The 16,992-nt window shown below is 47.0% G+C and overlaps 1 protein-coding gene across 2 annotated transcripts in view; it reads left to right on the top strand.

Moving 5' to 3' along the window:
• ENPP6 (ectonucleotide pyrophosphatase/phosphodiesterase 6) overlaps window positions 1-11,679 on the top strand; it is a 32,625-nt gene extending 20,946 nt beyond the window's left edge. For both annotated transcript variants that reach the window (XM_061991887.1, XM_061991886.1), the window contains 5 exons: window positions 785-926; window positions 1,930-2,109; window positions 3,851-3,988; window positions 8,106-8,229; window positions 9,016-11,679. In XM_061991887.1, the coding sequence (XP_061847871.1) occupies window positions 785-926; window positions 1,930-2,109; window positions 3,851-3,988; window positions 8,106-8,229; window positions 9,016-9,239 (808 nt within the window). In that variant the 3' untranslated portion in view covers window positions 9,240-11,679. The remainder of the gene's footprint in view (window positions 1-784; window positions 927-1,929; window positions 2,110-3,850; window positions 3,989-8,105; window positions 8,230-9,015) is intronic.
• The last annotated feature ends 5,313 nt before the right edge of the window (window positions 11,680-16,992 follow it).

The following is a 16,992-nucleotide window of genomic DNA, read 5'->3' as shown; positions in this document are numbered from 1 at the left end:
TGAGGGCATGTATTATGAATGACACACCCTGTCATACATTAAGTACAGTAGAAAAAGGCTGGGTTTGGACTTCATGACCACAGATCTGCAATTTTATCCACACAACTGCTCTCTGGGAGCTTTACAGTGACCTGTAAAATGGTCATGAAAGTGTAATTAAGCACTGATATATGTGCAATCCTCACTAATTAGGTCGAAGGTATTCAGGGCAGAAATGTGTGATCAGCTAAACTTGTGCAATTCTGAGACTACCTTAGTTTCCCTTTGTTCACATTCCTGAATAAAAAACCCATCTCAAATGTCACCCCAACTTATATCCCTTGGGATTTTCCAAGGTCATAGAAGAGCCTGTCCTTAGTTGACCTCGGTGGTTTGGAAGCTCTCACACAGGAGAAAGCCAGAAATGCCAAACTTTAATTAGAGCACATTTAACTACTAATTCCCATAATCCTTTTAATAAGGGCATTCAGCACAGAAATTAGTATTTGTCATTAAAGGAAAAGCCATCTTCCTAGTTGATAGAGGCAGTAGAGGGCTGCCAGGCCAGCCTGTGCTTACACACGGCAGTCTCTACCTGGCACCTCCAAAGGGAGTCTTAGGCAAACTCAGGAGACTCTGGGTATGAATTACAGGGCTGGCCGTGCAACAAGCGAGTAGCAAAGCACAAGCTGGACACAGAAAACGGGGGTTTGTGGTTCTATGTGACAATAACACCGTCAGGCAGGAGGTCTCCATGTGTGCCAGCCTCTCACTCCTTCACCCCCTCCCTCCCACCCACCCCCAGCAACGGCAGTGCCGAGATGGCGGCAGTGTACTATGAGCGCATCGATGTGGAAGGCCACCACTACGGGCCCTCGTCCCAGCAGCGGAAGGACGCTCTGAAACAGGTGGACAAAGCCTTGAGCAACATGATCACACTCATCAAGGTGAGTGATGGTGTCTGAAAACCCGGCTCCTGGGTGCCCTTGGAAAAGGCTTCGAAAGGTGCTCTTTGCGGCTTTGGCAAGAGCCTATTTAATGCCCATTGGTTGGATCTGTTGGGTTTTATTTCTTGAGAAACAGAGGCTACCAAGATCATGTGGAAATCAAGGCACCATTCCCTGGATTTTTGTTTTCATTGATGGCATTATAATCCTCCTAATGGATTACTATACCAATACACCCAGGAAGCCATAAACCAATGTACATGTAGCTCCGTCTGTAACTAACTTGTGTTGCTGCTTTATAGCAGGCAAACAAAACCAAACCAAGCCACTCGCTTCCTAAGGTTTGTGGAATCAGACAACTGACTTTAATAGTGATTTTTGAGGCACTATTCAGAGCTCTGTACTGTAAATTTTGTCTGTGAAAACATTATCTAAATGATTTTGCAGTGAGAAAAGGAGGATAACAAGACTTTGGGTAAATATCAGTTTGTGAACGTATCTGACAATGATAAATGCATGTTGGGGTTTTTTTATGTGTTTCAGTGAGGACAGGAATATGTATTTCCAATTTCAGTAAATTTTAAAAGCTCTAATGCTAAGTACTTATGTTTTGGAGGGGAAGAGAGAAACATCCCTACCACGAGTGGTACCATGACAAAGTTGCTCTTCCCCATCCTGTCTAAAGACAAAATGGGACAACTGGTTTGTGAGACTGAGATGTAGCATCTAGTAATTTTGCAGGGTAATTTAGCTGGATTTATTCTGGCAGATCTCTTTTTGATGCTAACCTCTTAGACTCTTCCAGGGCAGCAAGTGAGAGTGGATGTCCACTGTTACAGGTGGTGGCAAAGTACACTGCAGGCCATTTGCAACTATGCTCCTTCTGGCCAACTTCCGCTAAATCAGCAGAGGTCCCATGAGAATTCACATTTGCCAGCAAACAAAGCAAAGCAAAGCAAAGCGCTTTCCTGGCCATAACAGCTATCATGCACTTGCTTCACAGAGCATGGGCCTTCAGCATGACCTCAACGTCCTCCTCTTCTCTGATCATGGGATGACAGACATCTCTTGGGCAGACAAAGTGATCGAGCTGAAAAAATATATCAATATGAGTGATACCATACAAATGAAGGACCGAGGTCCTGTTGTGAGCCTCTGGCCAGCTCCAGGGAAACACACAGAGGCAAGTACAGCTTATTAGTGTTTACTTAGATTTGTGTTTCTTTGGGTTTTATGACAATTGTGTCTTTTGTTTGCTTGTAACATCCAAATTCTGCTGAGAGATGCACGTAAAGCTCAGCCTGAAGCTCTTATCAGGAGTCAGACGTGGATCTTGTGACACTCTTATGACGCTGGTTTCTGAAGGGAAGTCACACCAGGCAAATGAAGAAGCATGAACTTCCACTGTTAATTAACAGAGATACATGATTTCAAACCCCACCACTTTATGCTCCTGAGAAAAGGCTAAAGCATTTTCGCTGAAGATCCATTTTTAGGATTGTGTATATATATATATATATATGTTAATCAATTTATTGACACTCTACCTGGGATTTTCAAACAATCTGGAGCAGGTCAGGCATTCATATTCCAGTAAACTCCCATAGAGCTTGAGGAATTACCTCCATTAGACAGAAGTAAATATATATATATATATTTCTTACAATATTCTCCTTTGAAGAATTTTGATGAATAAGCATGTTGAATGGAATCAATCATAAAAGCCCAAGGCTAAAACTGCATGGTTTTGAGTGGCAAATTAAAACAATACAGAAAAAAAATGTTGGAAATCACTTGAAAAGAAAGAAAATAGAGCATATGTAACTAATAGACTGGTACATTATAGTTTAGCCAGAAACTGATGCTTGAGAAGTCATTATTGCTCTCCTCAGAAAATAGATGAGTGAGGTACAAAAAGGGCAGTCCATGCTCCAGGTGAATAATTTTGTTTTCTGTATTATATCTTAGCCAGTTTCAGTACATTGTAGCTGTGCAATTCTTTTTGAAGACAATATTTGCTAATTTTTGCACCCAAATAGGCCCTCTAGGAATTGTATCACTGTGATAGCCTGCATATTTCAAATTAGTGCCAGAACAGAGAGCTGACTTAGAGGCATGATCAAGTCTATCACTCAGAGTTCCTGAAGGGAATCTGTGCATTTACAGAGGCTGCTCTCCTTGGCCCTAACTCAGAGATCCCTATTTCTGTAGGCCAAATCTTCAAAGAAGGGCAATTCTAAGTTGCAATTTCACACAGGCATGGGCTGTCATCCAACAAAGCTCTTAAGCACATGCTTCTGTCTCATTAAACAGCCTAATATCCCTAAGGAGAATAAAATACAATGTCTCACACCATGGTTTTGTTTTTTTCCTTCATTTCTTTTTAGGGCTTCTTACTGGAGTATTGCTTTTCTAAATTATATAAAGATGACTTTCTGTTTGCCAGTAGCCAGATTCCACTACTCCTAACTCACTGTAAATAGATGTGGAATTAGATTGTACCACAACATAGTGGTATGATCTGTAAGGGTTGTCCTATTCTGAAGCACCAGAAGTACTGATGAAACTCCACTCTCCAGTCCAAGTCATGGCAGGATGGTCTTACTGTAAGAATTATTGTCTTCTGGGATGGTTTGCTTTCTGCTGGTCTATCTCTATAGGTTGATATAGTCACATGTACACGTTTGTGAGTGTATTATAGATCTATATGTTCATTCATGCATTCCTTTGTGTTTATGATCAATGTAAGCAGGTTTTGTACAACAGTCATCTTTGGACCAGCAAAGCCCCAGTTTGGATGTGCTGATGATCAGCCACAAAAGGGGGTTAGCCATACACAAATCCGGGTGTTTCTGTGTGCCCATAGGTGCATGTGTGCTCTTTACAGCCATACCTACGTGTCCTAACATTTGCTTTCTTTCCAGATATATCAAAAGTTGAAAGCTGTGGAACACATGAGTGTTTATGACATACAGGATATTCCAGAGAGGTTTTTCTACAAAAAAGGAAAATTTGTCTCTCCTCTAACTCTTGTGGCTGAGGAAGGATGGTTCATAGTAGAGGTAAAGTAGAAAAGCAAAATACTTAGACATCAATGTGAAAAGTTGCAATATATGAAAACATTAAGAAAACTGTACAATTCTGTGCTGGATGTTGGGTTAAAGTATTGCATTATTTACTTGGGCTGACATCAAATGTTGCTGTGTGCTTAAAAGAGCCTAAGGGCATGGCATCTGTGCTGAAGGGAGATAGAGTTAAATAGAATCATAGAATCATTTCAGTTGGAAAAGACCTTTAAGATCAAGTTCAACAACTAACCTCACACTGCCAAGCCCATCACTAAACTAAACCACGTCCCTCAGTACTTCATCTATGTGTCCTTTAAACATCTCTAGGGATGGTGACCACACCACCTCCCCAAGCAGCCCATTCCAATGCTTAATAACCCTCTCAGTGAAAAAGTTCTTCCTAATCTCCAGTCTTTCTGCATCACCATAAAGGAGGAGGACTTTTGTATTTCCCAGGTTAGTTCTGCTGCTTTACTCCTCCCCCCCTGCCAGTTTACCTTCATCTCAGACATAAAAAGAGGGTTTCCATTTCAAGACATTATTGTCCCTCCATTCAATGATACTTCTTGGTGCCTTTTCCTTCTTCCTGCCCTCCCACCCACCAGACTATGCTAAAAATGCCCCATTTCTCCTAAATCTTCTGGTCTCAAAAAGGTCAGACTGAGGATTTACTCCACAGTACACACAGTGCAAACCTGAGAGCTTGTTATGCAGAGAATTGATTAGACGTGCACATCAGGAGATTTTTCATACCAGCTTATTTTGTTATTATGAAACAACAACAACAGTAATAACACTGCATTGCTACTGATCATCTCCACATTACAAATATTCACTGCACCCCACCACAGCTCGGAGGGTGAAGCAACTTACGTGACTTGTAAGTGGGTAAATTAAGGAGCAGTACTAAGTGATTTGCCCAGGGCCAGACTTCAAGTCAGTAAATTGGCAACAGACTCAACATTTTTTCATCCCAGCATGATCACCTTGCCTTGCAGGTTATTGTAACTCAGGTGAGCATGTTCTTCCATGACCTTGAGAGACACCAGGCTTTGCTCAAGATGGTCCAAACTGCCACCTTTCTCATTAGCCATCCTGACTTTAGGACAATCATTTCTACAGTTGAATAAAAATGCATCTCTAAAAAAAACCCCCTTCTGGGTACAGATGGGTGAGCACCATGTTTCTGGTTAAAAAAAGAAATTTGAAAAGTCAGAGTTAAGACTCAGATTCATAAAGCAGAAATCTGAAACATTTTTTTCTGAAATGATTTTCAAAAATTACAACTAAACTCTTTTGTGCAGAGTTTCAACACAGAACATTTTTACATATTCTGGTAAAAAAAAAATAGCAGCACTGTAAAAATTTAAAACTCTGACAAACCTTAATAACAGTGCAGCAAACACTGCTGCTAAGGTAATTATTTCTGTCTCTCTGCCCATTACTTCCCATTGTTTCTGATTTTCAAGAATGTCCTCTCATTATTGCTGTCAGATTTTCCTTCTCCTTGGTACATTTTCATTGTCTGTGAATGGGATGTGAAAATGAAAGTTTCCTGTCATATTTTTAAAGCAATAATTGAGCCTTCTGGTATACCTCCTGCCCAAACCACTGCAGAGAGGATGTTCAGCTCTTGGCTGTCATGCTCACAAGGTGCTTTAACTCTCTGCCCGCTAGTGGATAGCTGTGAGCTGTTTGAAAAAGGGTGGGTTTTGAAGATTCTTTTTCAGAGAGACAAAGGGGATGTATATGGAACGTTGTTTATTTTGCCCAGCAAAGAGCATAGGAACAAAAGCCAGTCTGCATTTTGGTTAAAGCAGGTTGAGGAGGGATTTCATGCACCTCTGGCTGTATGGAGGCTGGTTACGAATCCGCTGATGTTGTCACACATGAGCGAGTGGTCCTCATCCTTTGAGCCAGAATTTCCCTCAGCTTTTCTTCTGGGTGCCACAACTACATTAGTCCTCTGGGCTGCATGCTCACCCTGTGCCTGCCCCAGTGTACTTTCCTGGGTTTTAGGGAGCAGTTACTGTACTGCTACTAACCATGGGCCTGCAGGGAAAAGTCTGTCATCAGCAGTCACAGACATACCTGCTTTACCTTAGAGGAGTGGCGTTACCCCAAGCATAGGCTGAGCCTGAAAAATGAACATCTCAACAGTTGAGTCCCGTGTCCCCCTGGGGCCTGCCAAAGCAGGCACATTGGGGTGCTGCTGCAGCCCTGGCCCCAAAGAAGCTCCAGAGCTTTGTGGGATTTGCTGTAAGGCAGAGCCCAGTGCTCTGGGAAGGCAGTGCCAAGGCGCTTGCACAGCCCTTGCCACAAGCTTGCTTCTCTCAAGCCACTGATGTTAATGATGCTGTTTCAGCAGCTCTGACTTCAGCTGCAGTTATGAAAGAAAGTAGTAAAAATAATGGAAGTGATTGTACTTTTGACTGCACACATATCTGTGAGCAGGTATCTCGTGGTGTCTGGGCGGGTGATGGGAAGGCACGCTACCTCACGCATTTCACGCTCCTGGGGAAGTGGCCGAGTCCACAACGTCTGACAGGACTGTGGAGAGGTTTAGCTTCAGCAGTGTCATGATACTGCCAAAGAAACACTGCAAATTAGCTCTGACTTAGCTTGTCTGGAGCTGATGCTGACAAATGCTGCACAGGTTGCCTAATAGTGACGATTAGTCCCTAGAAGCCACACTAAACAGAGCCAAAGCATAAGAGGTGCTATGGGAGGAAGAGGGAAATGAGTCTGTTTTCTCCCTGGCTCGCTCTGAGTGGTGTCAGTGAAATAGATGAGGACATGGAAAGAGATTTAATTTGTCAGCTGAAATTGTTTAATTACCTGGTACATCTGCTAACTATTACTAAGAAACACAAGGGATACTCCAAGGGTTCCCCTGGAAAGCAATTGGAACAGCTACACCTCATAGCCATAACCACTGCCATCCTCAGTGCCCCTGCACTGTCAATTTTCTTCTTGGGTAGGGGAGGAAAAAAAATAGACAAAATAAATGTCTGTAAAGAGATCCTCAGTCAATCTGCTTCAACATCTACAGGGGCTGTGGCACCACTCACTCAGCATGGGAATATGGGGCACCACTCACCCAGGGTGGGAATATGGGACGCCACTGGGGCGGCTTCTGTGCTCCTGTGATGGAGTGAAGCCCTGACCTGCCCACTGTAGGGAACTGTAGCTCCTTCTCTGTAACCACTGGAGAAATTAATGCCTGGGGTCTAATGAACTGTCAGCTGATGTTCTTTGATTAAGTGAAATTCCTGCCATAGTTTTGGGATGTTTGCTGCCATCCCTAGGAAACCTAGGACAAGAGAAACTCACAGAGAGGGTTGGTCCAGCCTTTTGAGCAGCCTCTAGGGATGGCTGCTCCAGAGGAGAGGCAATAAATGGCACTGTTGTAGGTGGTTTGGTAAGAGTTGTTAATATGGAGCGTGAGAAAATAAGGAAATAGTTTAAAGGTATGACTTCAGTGCGATATGTGCAAGGAAAAACAAGAATTATGATGACAAACTATTAAAGCAGGGATCTACTGAGCAGGAAGAGAAAAATGAGAGGGATCTTTGCCAGGGACAGAGAGACTGTCTTAGGTCTGAGCTTGCATTCCCCAGAGGAACCTCATTGCTTCAATACTAAAACTAAAAGAAATAATAATAAAGTATATCGCAGGGGCGATAATGGTGTTGTGTAGGCTGACTAGTCAAATGGGGCAAAAATGGCCACTGCTTCTGTGATGACAAGGGCACCACACCAGAACAACACACCACCAGCTCCAGGGGAGCACGTGCTGTGGTGCTGGGTGGGAGAGCGGTGCTGCAGGCGTGCAGCAAGACAGGGTCACCTCCTTGCTCACTCACATGACAGCTGTGACACTTGGTGCTCACGGCAGAAATTTAGGTGACTGAGAGGAAGAAAGTTGTCCTCCCCGCTCAGCTGGGAGATGGCTCCACACTGGGACAGCAGAGCTAGGGGTCAGCCCTCCTCACGATGAGCGCCTGCGCAAAGGCACGGCGCAAGGGCCTGATGGAGCAGCACAGCTTGTGGAGGCACAGCACGGCACCCCATGGCACCCCACTAACCACACTGTGCTGTCCTCACCCAGAGCAGGGACAAGCTGCCCTTCTGGGAGAATGGGACGGGGTGGAAGGAGGCCTGGCAGAACGGCTGGCACGGCTATGACAACGAGCTCATGGACATGAGAGGCTTCTTCATCGCATATGGACCAGGTATGATGCCACTGTCCCTGGTGTCCTGCTCCCCTCACAACCCCGTGGCCCCTGACCCAACACCCCTGCAGTCCCTGCCACAACAGGACCCCAACATGGCACTCTGCAACGCCTCAGCATTATAAATAGATGGCAGGACTTCCTCCCCATGGCTGGATGCCGGGAAGGTTTCTAGCTCTGTATCTGTTCTATGGCCATAGAGAAACGGGGCACAGACACCCAAAGGGATTTGGTCAGCTCCTGTTGACATCTCAGCACAGTAACTCTATCCTTTTGCCCTATTTTCTGAAATTTTGGCCTGAATTGTTAATTCTATTTGAAACACGTGAATTCTCCTTTCATTGGTGTGTTCAGACTGACTAACATGGAGCACTTTCTTTGGGAAGGTTGCAGTATACCTCACCCATCCTCTCGATGGGCGCACGCCAGACCCCTGCTTGGCAAGCACTGCCAAGCACCCACCCGGCTGCGACTGCCCACAGCAGCCAAAGCAAAGCAGAACGGCCAGCACAATCACTTTAGGTTGTTAAAGCTACTGAGTATACACAGTCAAGTAGCTCCCCTAATTAATAATTGAATTATTTTTTCTTTGTTAGCTTTTGAAATAAAATAGGACTAGAAGTAAAAATAACTAATGAAAAGGCTGGAAATGCTTTTACTGAGCTGTGTTGTAAATTGTACAGCGTGCCCCAGCCCAGCCTGCTGGGTAAGTCCTGGGAAAGGCAGAGGAGCTGAGCCCCAGGCTGTACAATGCCAACCCCTCCTTTTTACCTGTTTCCCCTGCAGATTTCCGATCCAACTTCCGAGCGGCTCCCATCAGATCCGTGGATGTTTACAACATCATGTGCAGCCTGGCAGGAATACAGCCGCTGCCCAACAATGGCTCCTGGTCCAGGGTGGAGTGCATGCTCCGAAACACGGCCCCCTCGGCCGCACTCCCCCCCCACGGCAGCTGTGTCCTGGTGCTGGCTCTGTTCTCCCTCTTTGCCCGGCACATCTCCATACTGTGAGCCCTGAACAATGTCAGGCAGTGTCACCAGCAGCTCCATCCTTCTCTTTTTTATAAAAACCAAACCAACACAAAGTTCTTCATTTGAATAATGGCTTCATTAATAGAGTGCTGTCCTCCACTCCTCTGGCGTTCTCCACCAGGCATGGCTCTGGCCTATCCTGCATTTACAGCCGTTACAAGGTGCAGGCAGGCTTTGTGCTGCTCCAAACACAGCCAGGCAAGTCAGCAGTGCCTCTCGACATTTACAGCACTGGAAACAAGAGCAGAATCCCAGCCGGCTATCTGCCACAGTTTTTGGTGGATGCATGTGGAGATCTCTGACCATCACACACGTCTTACCCCAGCACCTTTAACTGAGAGGCACGCCTTGGCTTCTACTACTGAGCGGCTCAGAGTGGAGACAGACCTCTGTGCATTTAACTGAGTTCTCCCTGATTCACTCCTTCGTCTCCAGCTCCATCACCAGCAGAAGCACTGCCAGCCAAGCCCCAGCTACACTGGCCCGTTCCTTGAAGAGCTGAGCGATCATAATGCCAAGAGAAGTCAATCAGCAAAAAAGCAGTAAGAACATCCTCTTTCTCTCAGCCTTTCCTTCTTCAATTTCCCCAAAGTGAGGCCTGGCTCTGTACACCTCCAGGGCCAGACTTTCCTTACAGACCACAGTGGAAAAGAAGGCTGGGAAAGGAGAGAGCAATAGAAGCCCTCCACTTCAGATACAGGAGGAAAGTGAAAAGGCATCTGGACACACAGGGGTCAGGAGAAAGTAGGATGAGGAAGCCTGTCATTTAACAGCCTCTCTGCTTTTTCTGGTGAAGAAAATAGAATCTGCTCAGGTTTGGGGTTTTTTGCACCCCGTTGTGTTTCTGGAGGTCTTTCAACATTTACTGCTTTTCTACCACCTCTTGCTCTCTGCACCTCTGCCCGTTGAGCAGCACATTCCCCTCTATTCTGCAGCTGTGAGACGTCTACACTGATGGATCTCTCACCCTCTCCATTAATCCCAGCTAATATTTCCACCACAGGCCATTAAGCCCCAACAAAGTTGTAACGGTAAAGTTAATCATCAGGAGTGGACAGAGCTGTTGTCGGAGGTGCCTTCGGGAGTGCTCGGCACTTCTTCTATATACCTCTGAACCAGGAGCTTTCAGTGACAAACTGCTTGTGGAAGGATTTAGGTCCCTCCCCATGCAAAAGAAACCTCTAGGACATACTATGGCTATGGATCTGGAGTCGGGCACGATCTGGGTACTTGTGGTACGGTGAGTTTAAGGGTTAGTGATTACACCGTGGAGAAAAAAAAAACCCCAAACACCAAATTAAACTTGACAAAAGACTTCTGTAATAGCTGTAAAGATTTATGTAATGTGTTTTTAAAGCTCAAGTGAACCATCAAATCAATTGGGGGAAAAAAAGGGAGAAAATCAGTCTTTTAGACTGTTGAGTATAAAAGGCAATTTAGTGCTTTCGAAGCATTTGCAGTAGCTGTAAAACAAGCACCTATTGTTCCGATTTCCCTGTTGCTCTTTAATGGACCAGGCTCTATGAATTCGCTGGACCACATTTGTAAAGCAAAAAAATTACCAGTATATGAGATAAGCAAATGACCAAATTACCCAGTTCTATTTGAAAATCATCAGGATGGATACAGTCAGTGCCTGCTAACTCCTCCACAGCCTGCCATTTTAGCTCTTGCAGTGAACAGAACCCAAAGTCCTGAAAGTGTATCGGGCCCACTGGGTTGTTCCAGGGATGGGCCACAACACATGAAACCAACATTGGTCCTGTGAGCACTTTATGTAACTCATTTTTGTGAGTGTCCACATGCAAACACTACAGAGTAAATCTCACTGCATCATGATGTGTCTGACCTTGATGTGAGCATTGTGTGTACGGCAATACACCTCAAAAGATACCTGATCTGTAAAAGGGGAATTTGATGGTAGACCTACAAGAAGCTCATTCCCTTCAGGAGAACTACAGCTGATTATTTTTTGAGAAGGGCATCTTTCTTCCTCAGAAATGTTGTACCTCTGAATCAGTTCACATTTTCATTCAAGAATCAAGTGTCTTGGCTGTCGCCTGTTTTTCTGTAGACTATGCAACGGAGGTGGGTGTATTTTAAAACCTATTTCTGAATGATGTTTTTATACAATGCCTGATTGTGAGTGAATGAATAATTCTAAGAATGATGTTAGAAAAAAAACCAACCCAGCAAGTGTCTTTTTGTAAATACTGTAAGACTTTTGAAGAAAAAAAAAACCCCACCAGCCTGTAACACCTTGCCTGTCTTGTTTGATTGCTGCATCAAAGTGTGATAAACAGTGTTTGAAGCTTGTGCTGATTAATCATCAGAAAGATGAATGACAACATTGTTTAGAAATGGCAAAGCTGTCAGCATGTAAATTAGGGACATTAAATACATCACAGGAGATACTGTACACTGTGTATGCAGTCCTTTTTTTTCCAGATGTATTTTGATATTTAACCTTTTGCACACCTACCTGGGGACTTGTAATTCACACTAGCAAATGGACAGGACAAATTGCTTTGCTCCTCTGAGAACAGAGGTGAGCCCTGGGTACTCTCTCCAGACCCACTTCCCCAAACCCATCGTGTCACCATCACATCAGCTGCTTGCACAGAGAAGCCAGGTGCATTGTCATGGGTACCAGGGTTCAGTTGGTTCGTGCTTTCCAAGCCCTCACAGTTGCACCCCACTTCCCAGCAAATAGCAACAAGACCTCGAAAACCAACACCGAGGGCCTCCATGACAAGGCGCCCTATTCCTGCTTTAAGCTTCACAAACCAACAACGATGTTCATGGAAGAGACTTTGATAGAAAAGAATCTCCAAACGTACTCGGTGGAATTTATCCACTTCTTTTCCGTACATTAACTGGCCACAGAGGTGAGGAGGGGATGATGAAGAAGCAATACAGGTATTCCCAGTGAATCCTTTAATTCACACCAGGGCTCCCTTTAAACTAGCAATACTACCCAGATCTTACCCAGAGAGATTCTCCTGTCCCATGAACATGGGTCCTGCAAAGGAGAGGGCACTGAGGTACTGTCTGCATCGAGATAGCACAGGAATCAGTCAGCTCCTTGAAGTGGTGCCAAAACCAGCAATTTCGCACCTAATTAAGCCAAGCTTTTTGTTATCAATGAGCTTGGCAGCATGTACATGGCACAGCTGGCCAGGGCTCCGTGGATGAGCCCTCCAGCATCCCTCAGGGTACAGTCCATAGTGCAAAGACCATGGACTGCACAGATGGCAGACACATGGAGACACGTCCTCAGCCCAGACACTGGCCAGAGCCCTCCACAGACACCAGGTACTTTACAACTAAGGGGTGACTTTAAAAGATTTTGTGGTGCTGGCCACCTTTCTTGTCTCCTAACTGCTGAGTAGAAGTCGAGACATCTGTAGCGAGACAACTCCGTAGCGAACGAGCTCTGGGCACCAGGAAGTTAAAGGCCTTGTAAACAGTTCAAGTAGTTCGTTAGGGGTCCCTTCCAACCCCTACCATTCTGTGACGCTATGAGGTCGCTACAGACTTCCAAACCAGTACAACGTCATCCCAAAGCTGGCAGGTCTGCGTCAGCGACACCGTTTCCCTTCTACCAGCCCCATTTCACCAGGAAATCACGGCGAGCTGCCAGGAGCCGTGCCCCGCTCCCTCCCCGGCCCTGCCTGCCGTGGGCTCGGTGGCGGCCGCCTCCCGCAGCTCCCACCCGCTGCTCCTGGCTGGGGAGCGTCACCCGCTGGGCGCAAGGAGAACCTCCCGCTTCGAAATCGAGGGCCTCAGTCCACCGATCGATGGGCAGCGGCACAGACACGGCGCACGCTCTCTGTCAGCTCGGCGGGCTGCGGCGGGGAGGAACGGCCCGTCGGGACCTGGCGGGTGTCTCTCCACACGCTGCTTTCAGGGCCTCGTTCACACCTTTATTCGCGCCGACAGCCGGCCCGGCGGCGCTGCGCAGGCCGCAGGCTCTCGGGGCGGGCGGGTAGTGGGCGGGCAGCGCCGGGGCGGGGCGGAGCGGGGCTGGCGGCGGGAACCCCGCGGGCGAGCCCGGCCCGGCCCGGCCCGGCACGGCCCGACACGGCCCGGCCCGACACGGCACGGCACGGCGCGGCGCGGCGGCGCCCCCTGCCGGCTGCGCAGGCCGGCGGCGGCGGCAGCAGCGGTGCCTGGGGCGCCCTCCAGCGCTGAAGAAGCCGCAGCCTGCTCTCTCCAGCGGGAGGGCTGTAGAAAGCAAAGCAAGAGCTGAGACTTTTCTTTCATGCTGTTTCTCATTGCATTTTTGTCCTCTTTTCACCCGCCCCTTACTCTTATGGTCGCTTGCTCCTCCCGAGCCACTGAAGCCTCTCTGCAATCAGGAATCCAGGTGTATCCAGGAATCAGCTGGCTACACCTGCCAAATGCAGAGAGAAGGCTCTGGTTGCACCTAGAGCTGCTTTGGTTGTTGTTCCGTCCCATCCCGCTAGTGGGAAACAGGATGTGTATGCGAAAGCGGAGAGTGGAGGGATGAACCACGCAGCTCCATGCTCCCTTCCTCGCAGCTTTCGTTTGAACTGTGGCACCCCACGGTTAGGCAGTCACAGCATTGCTGATCAGGTCTCTGAGCCTTCATTAGCTGAGGGGAACACACACTAAAGCAGTAAAAGACAGCAAGGAAACAGAGAGGAGAGCTGAGAAGAGTTGGGCTGAGGTGGAGGAGAGGTGGTGCTCACCTCCCACACCAGTACGGATGAGGGTTTTGCTGAGCTCTGGGAAGCTCGTTTCATTCCTTCCAGGGCCACAGCAAATGAGGCATTTTAATACCACGATTATGGCAGCCTTTGGGAGCAAGGAACACTGGAGAGTGCACAGCAGCTGCCCCCGCATCCCACAATCAAGGGGCCGCAGGCAGCTGGCCCCCAAAAGCCTGCGTCCTCCTCCAACACCATCTGGGCATCTCCCACATGACTGACTTCTGTGATTGCAAGAGTGTGCACCGGCAGCTCTTGAGTAGGCTTCTGTTGTGCTCAAGAAATTAATAATACTTTAAAACATTATTCAGCACTTACATGTATTGCTTGATGAATGTTAATTGAGCCTCAAAATCATCTGGAGACACTGGCATTGCTTTCTTGACAGACAGGAAAAGGGCAGCTGAGGCAGTACCAGCCATTGCAAAGGCTGTGGAGCGCATCCCCTCCTGCCCTGGTCTCAAATGTTTCCTATAAGAACTGTTCTGACAAAGAAAAATAACTTTTTTGTTCCTCCCCTTTAAACAGAACAAACATGAAAGAGCCCTGAGCTTTCTTTGCATTTCATACAGCCTCTTTCTGCAAGAACAAATGGGATGAGCAAATGCAAGTCTCTCTGACGAGAAGATACTAAAAATCCATGATGTAGGGAGCTTTCCAGCAAAAACCAGACTGTTTTATGCAGGAATAGCTGAGCGCAGTCTGTAAAGGCCCAGCAATTAATCACGCATTGGAAGAAATATAACACAGTCATAGAGGCCGAATTTTAAGTGCTTACTGCTTCAGTTTGGACAGTGATAAATTAAGGTCCGTACAAAAGCAGGTGTGGCTCCTGAAGAAGCCCTCTGAGGGCAATTAAAAACAGGAAACCAGCTGGTAAATGTGCAGATATGACAGCTAGAGCAGCTTAAGAAATTAACACGGAGGAGAAGGATGGAGGAATTAATGGTGTAGGAGCCGGGCTGAATGAAACAGGGCCTGCTCTCCCAAGGGACTCGCTCCATAGCGGGTGAAGTGTCTCATCACGTGGGATGGGCAAAGCTCTGACAGCCATGTGTCCCTGCTGCCCTGGAGAGCTGCCCTGTGCCTGACACAGACGACTCTAAACACAGCCTCCACCACAGGACCCCACAAACTGCAGGAGTTGCTGCACCACGTACCCCGCAGCTTCCTCTGGTACTCAGGGGAGAGCTGTATTCAGGGACGTCTGAAGCCAATGGCCTGAACACCTCTGAACATGCCTGTGCTACCCTGTGAGGGAAAAGTCAAAGGGCTGAGGTCGAGAGTGGGTTTTCCTGAATCAGCTCCAAGGACAGCCATGTGTGCTCTGATCCAACAGGCACTATCCAGCAAGGTTTTATTTCTGATCGGTTCACCATCCCCAGTGTCTGCTGTTCTGAATCAGTCAGGAAAGCGGTTATTTTTCTGGTAGAAAACACAAAAAATAATTTGGATACATGTCAAACTCTGAGGATTCGTAATTTGTCATTAGGGTTACCATTTAGGAAGTGGTGACCGATTTATAAGTACTACCATGAAAACAAACTATGAATCAGTAGAAGCCAGAGCTCCTCATGCCATTTGGAAATGGATGCCACCATGACTTTCATCTCAGTTTCTCTGCACTGGTAGCCATTGCAGCATGGAGATCCTTTTTGGCCTAACAGCTTTCATCAAAAAAAAAAAAGGTATCCTAAGACTGAATAATTTCTCTTTAATGAGCTCAGCATCCAGGGCCTCAGCCAGAGACCAGGGCCCCAGCTGGCCTGTAACAAACCCAGCCTCAAAAAGCAGCCCCCACCAAAAATCTTGCAAGGGTGGGAAAAAGGAGGCAACTGGAGAGAGCCATGAACATAGCCTGAGGCTGTACTGAGCACACCAACAGCAGCTGCAGGGCAGAGACAGTCTCAGACAGCTGAGACTGCTTTTCCTCTGTTTGGAGGGACAGGAACAGGCTAATTTAGAGCTGGCAGTAGGCAACCAAAAAAAGAGATGTAACATGAATCTTAAATAATCATCTGAAACTGTTCTGCATCCTCCTTCCAGTTCCCCGTGACAACCACAACTAGAAACAGAGATGTCTCCAAGTGATGTTGAAAAGGTTTTACATATCAGTGTGGTAAACAGAGCCAGCGACAAAACTTCCCTGCCTCTGAGGAGGGGCTCGAGGAGAAGCAATTCCTCATGACTTATACATCTCCCTCCTGTAATCTGTTATGTCTGGAGACTGCTGCCACGTGCAAACATCTGGGATGCATCACAGACCTTCTCCTGCTGCATCGGTTTTTTGGCCACAAACTAAGTTTGAGGTGCTCTGCAATCTTTGCCAGGGAACAAACAACAAGTTATTGCACGTACAATAGGAACGGAGGGAAAGAAGATAGGTTTTATTCCAAGACAAATGTGGGAGCCTTGAGGGTGAGCAAAGCCTTCACAAGGAGAAACCTCCCATGCACATAGGGAGGGGGAAGGCTGCTGGGTTGAGACAAGCAATTATGACCTGCGTGCAGAATGCCTCTAGGAGTACTGAGCACCTCGCTGGTTTTACAAGCTGAGCCTAAGTTCCTACCTAAAGGGTGAGAGACGATGTTCTTCCAGCCAGGGAGTGGTCCTTCAGGCCAGGAGTTAACCAGGAGTAAGCCATTGTGCTTGGGCAGCAGAGAGGAGGAGCAGCCAGGGCTGCGGTGCCAGGCAGGTCCTGCCAGATCCCTCTCCATCCCTTCCCACAGGGCTTCTTCCGAGATCCCACTCTGCCTGTGCATGGGGCACCTCTGGGGAGTCCCCCTCCCTCCCCTGCTGCATCCTGGCCCTTGGCTGGACATCACTCAGGCACACAATGTCCTTACAGCACAACCACGGACACACACCAGAATATTCAGTATCGGTTGCTCTTTATTTTAGGTCTGTATATACCATGAAGGCAGGCAAATACTTGTAGTTCCCCACCTCAGCTGGCTTTTAGAAGCCCAGGATCCTTTGGCCTCCATGTAATGCATATT

Source organism: Colius striatus, chromosome 3 (assembly GCF_028858725.1).
Source record: "Colius striatus isolate bColStr4 chromosome 3, bColStr4.1.hap1, whole genome shotgun sequence".
NCBI lineage: Eukaryota > Metazoa > Chordata > Aves > Coliiformes > Coliidae > Colius > Colius striatus.
The sequence above is the reverse complement of the archived record's forward strand: the minus strand, read 5'-3'. Positions and strand labels throughout refer to the sequence as shown.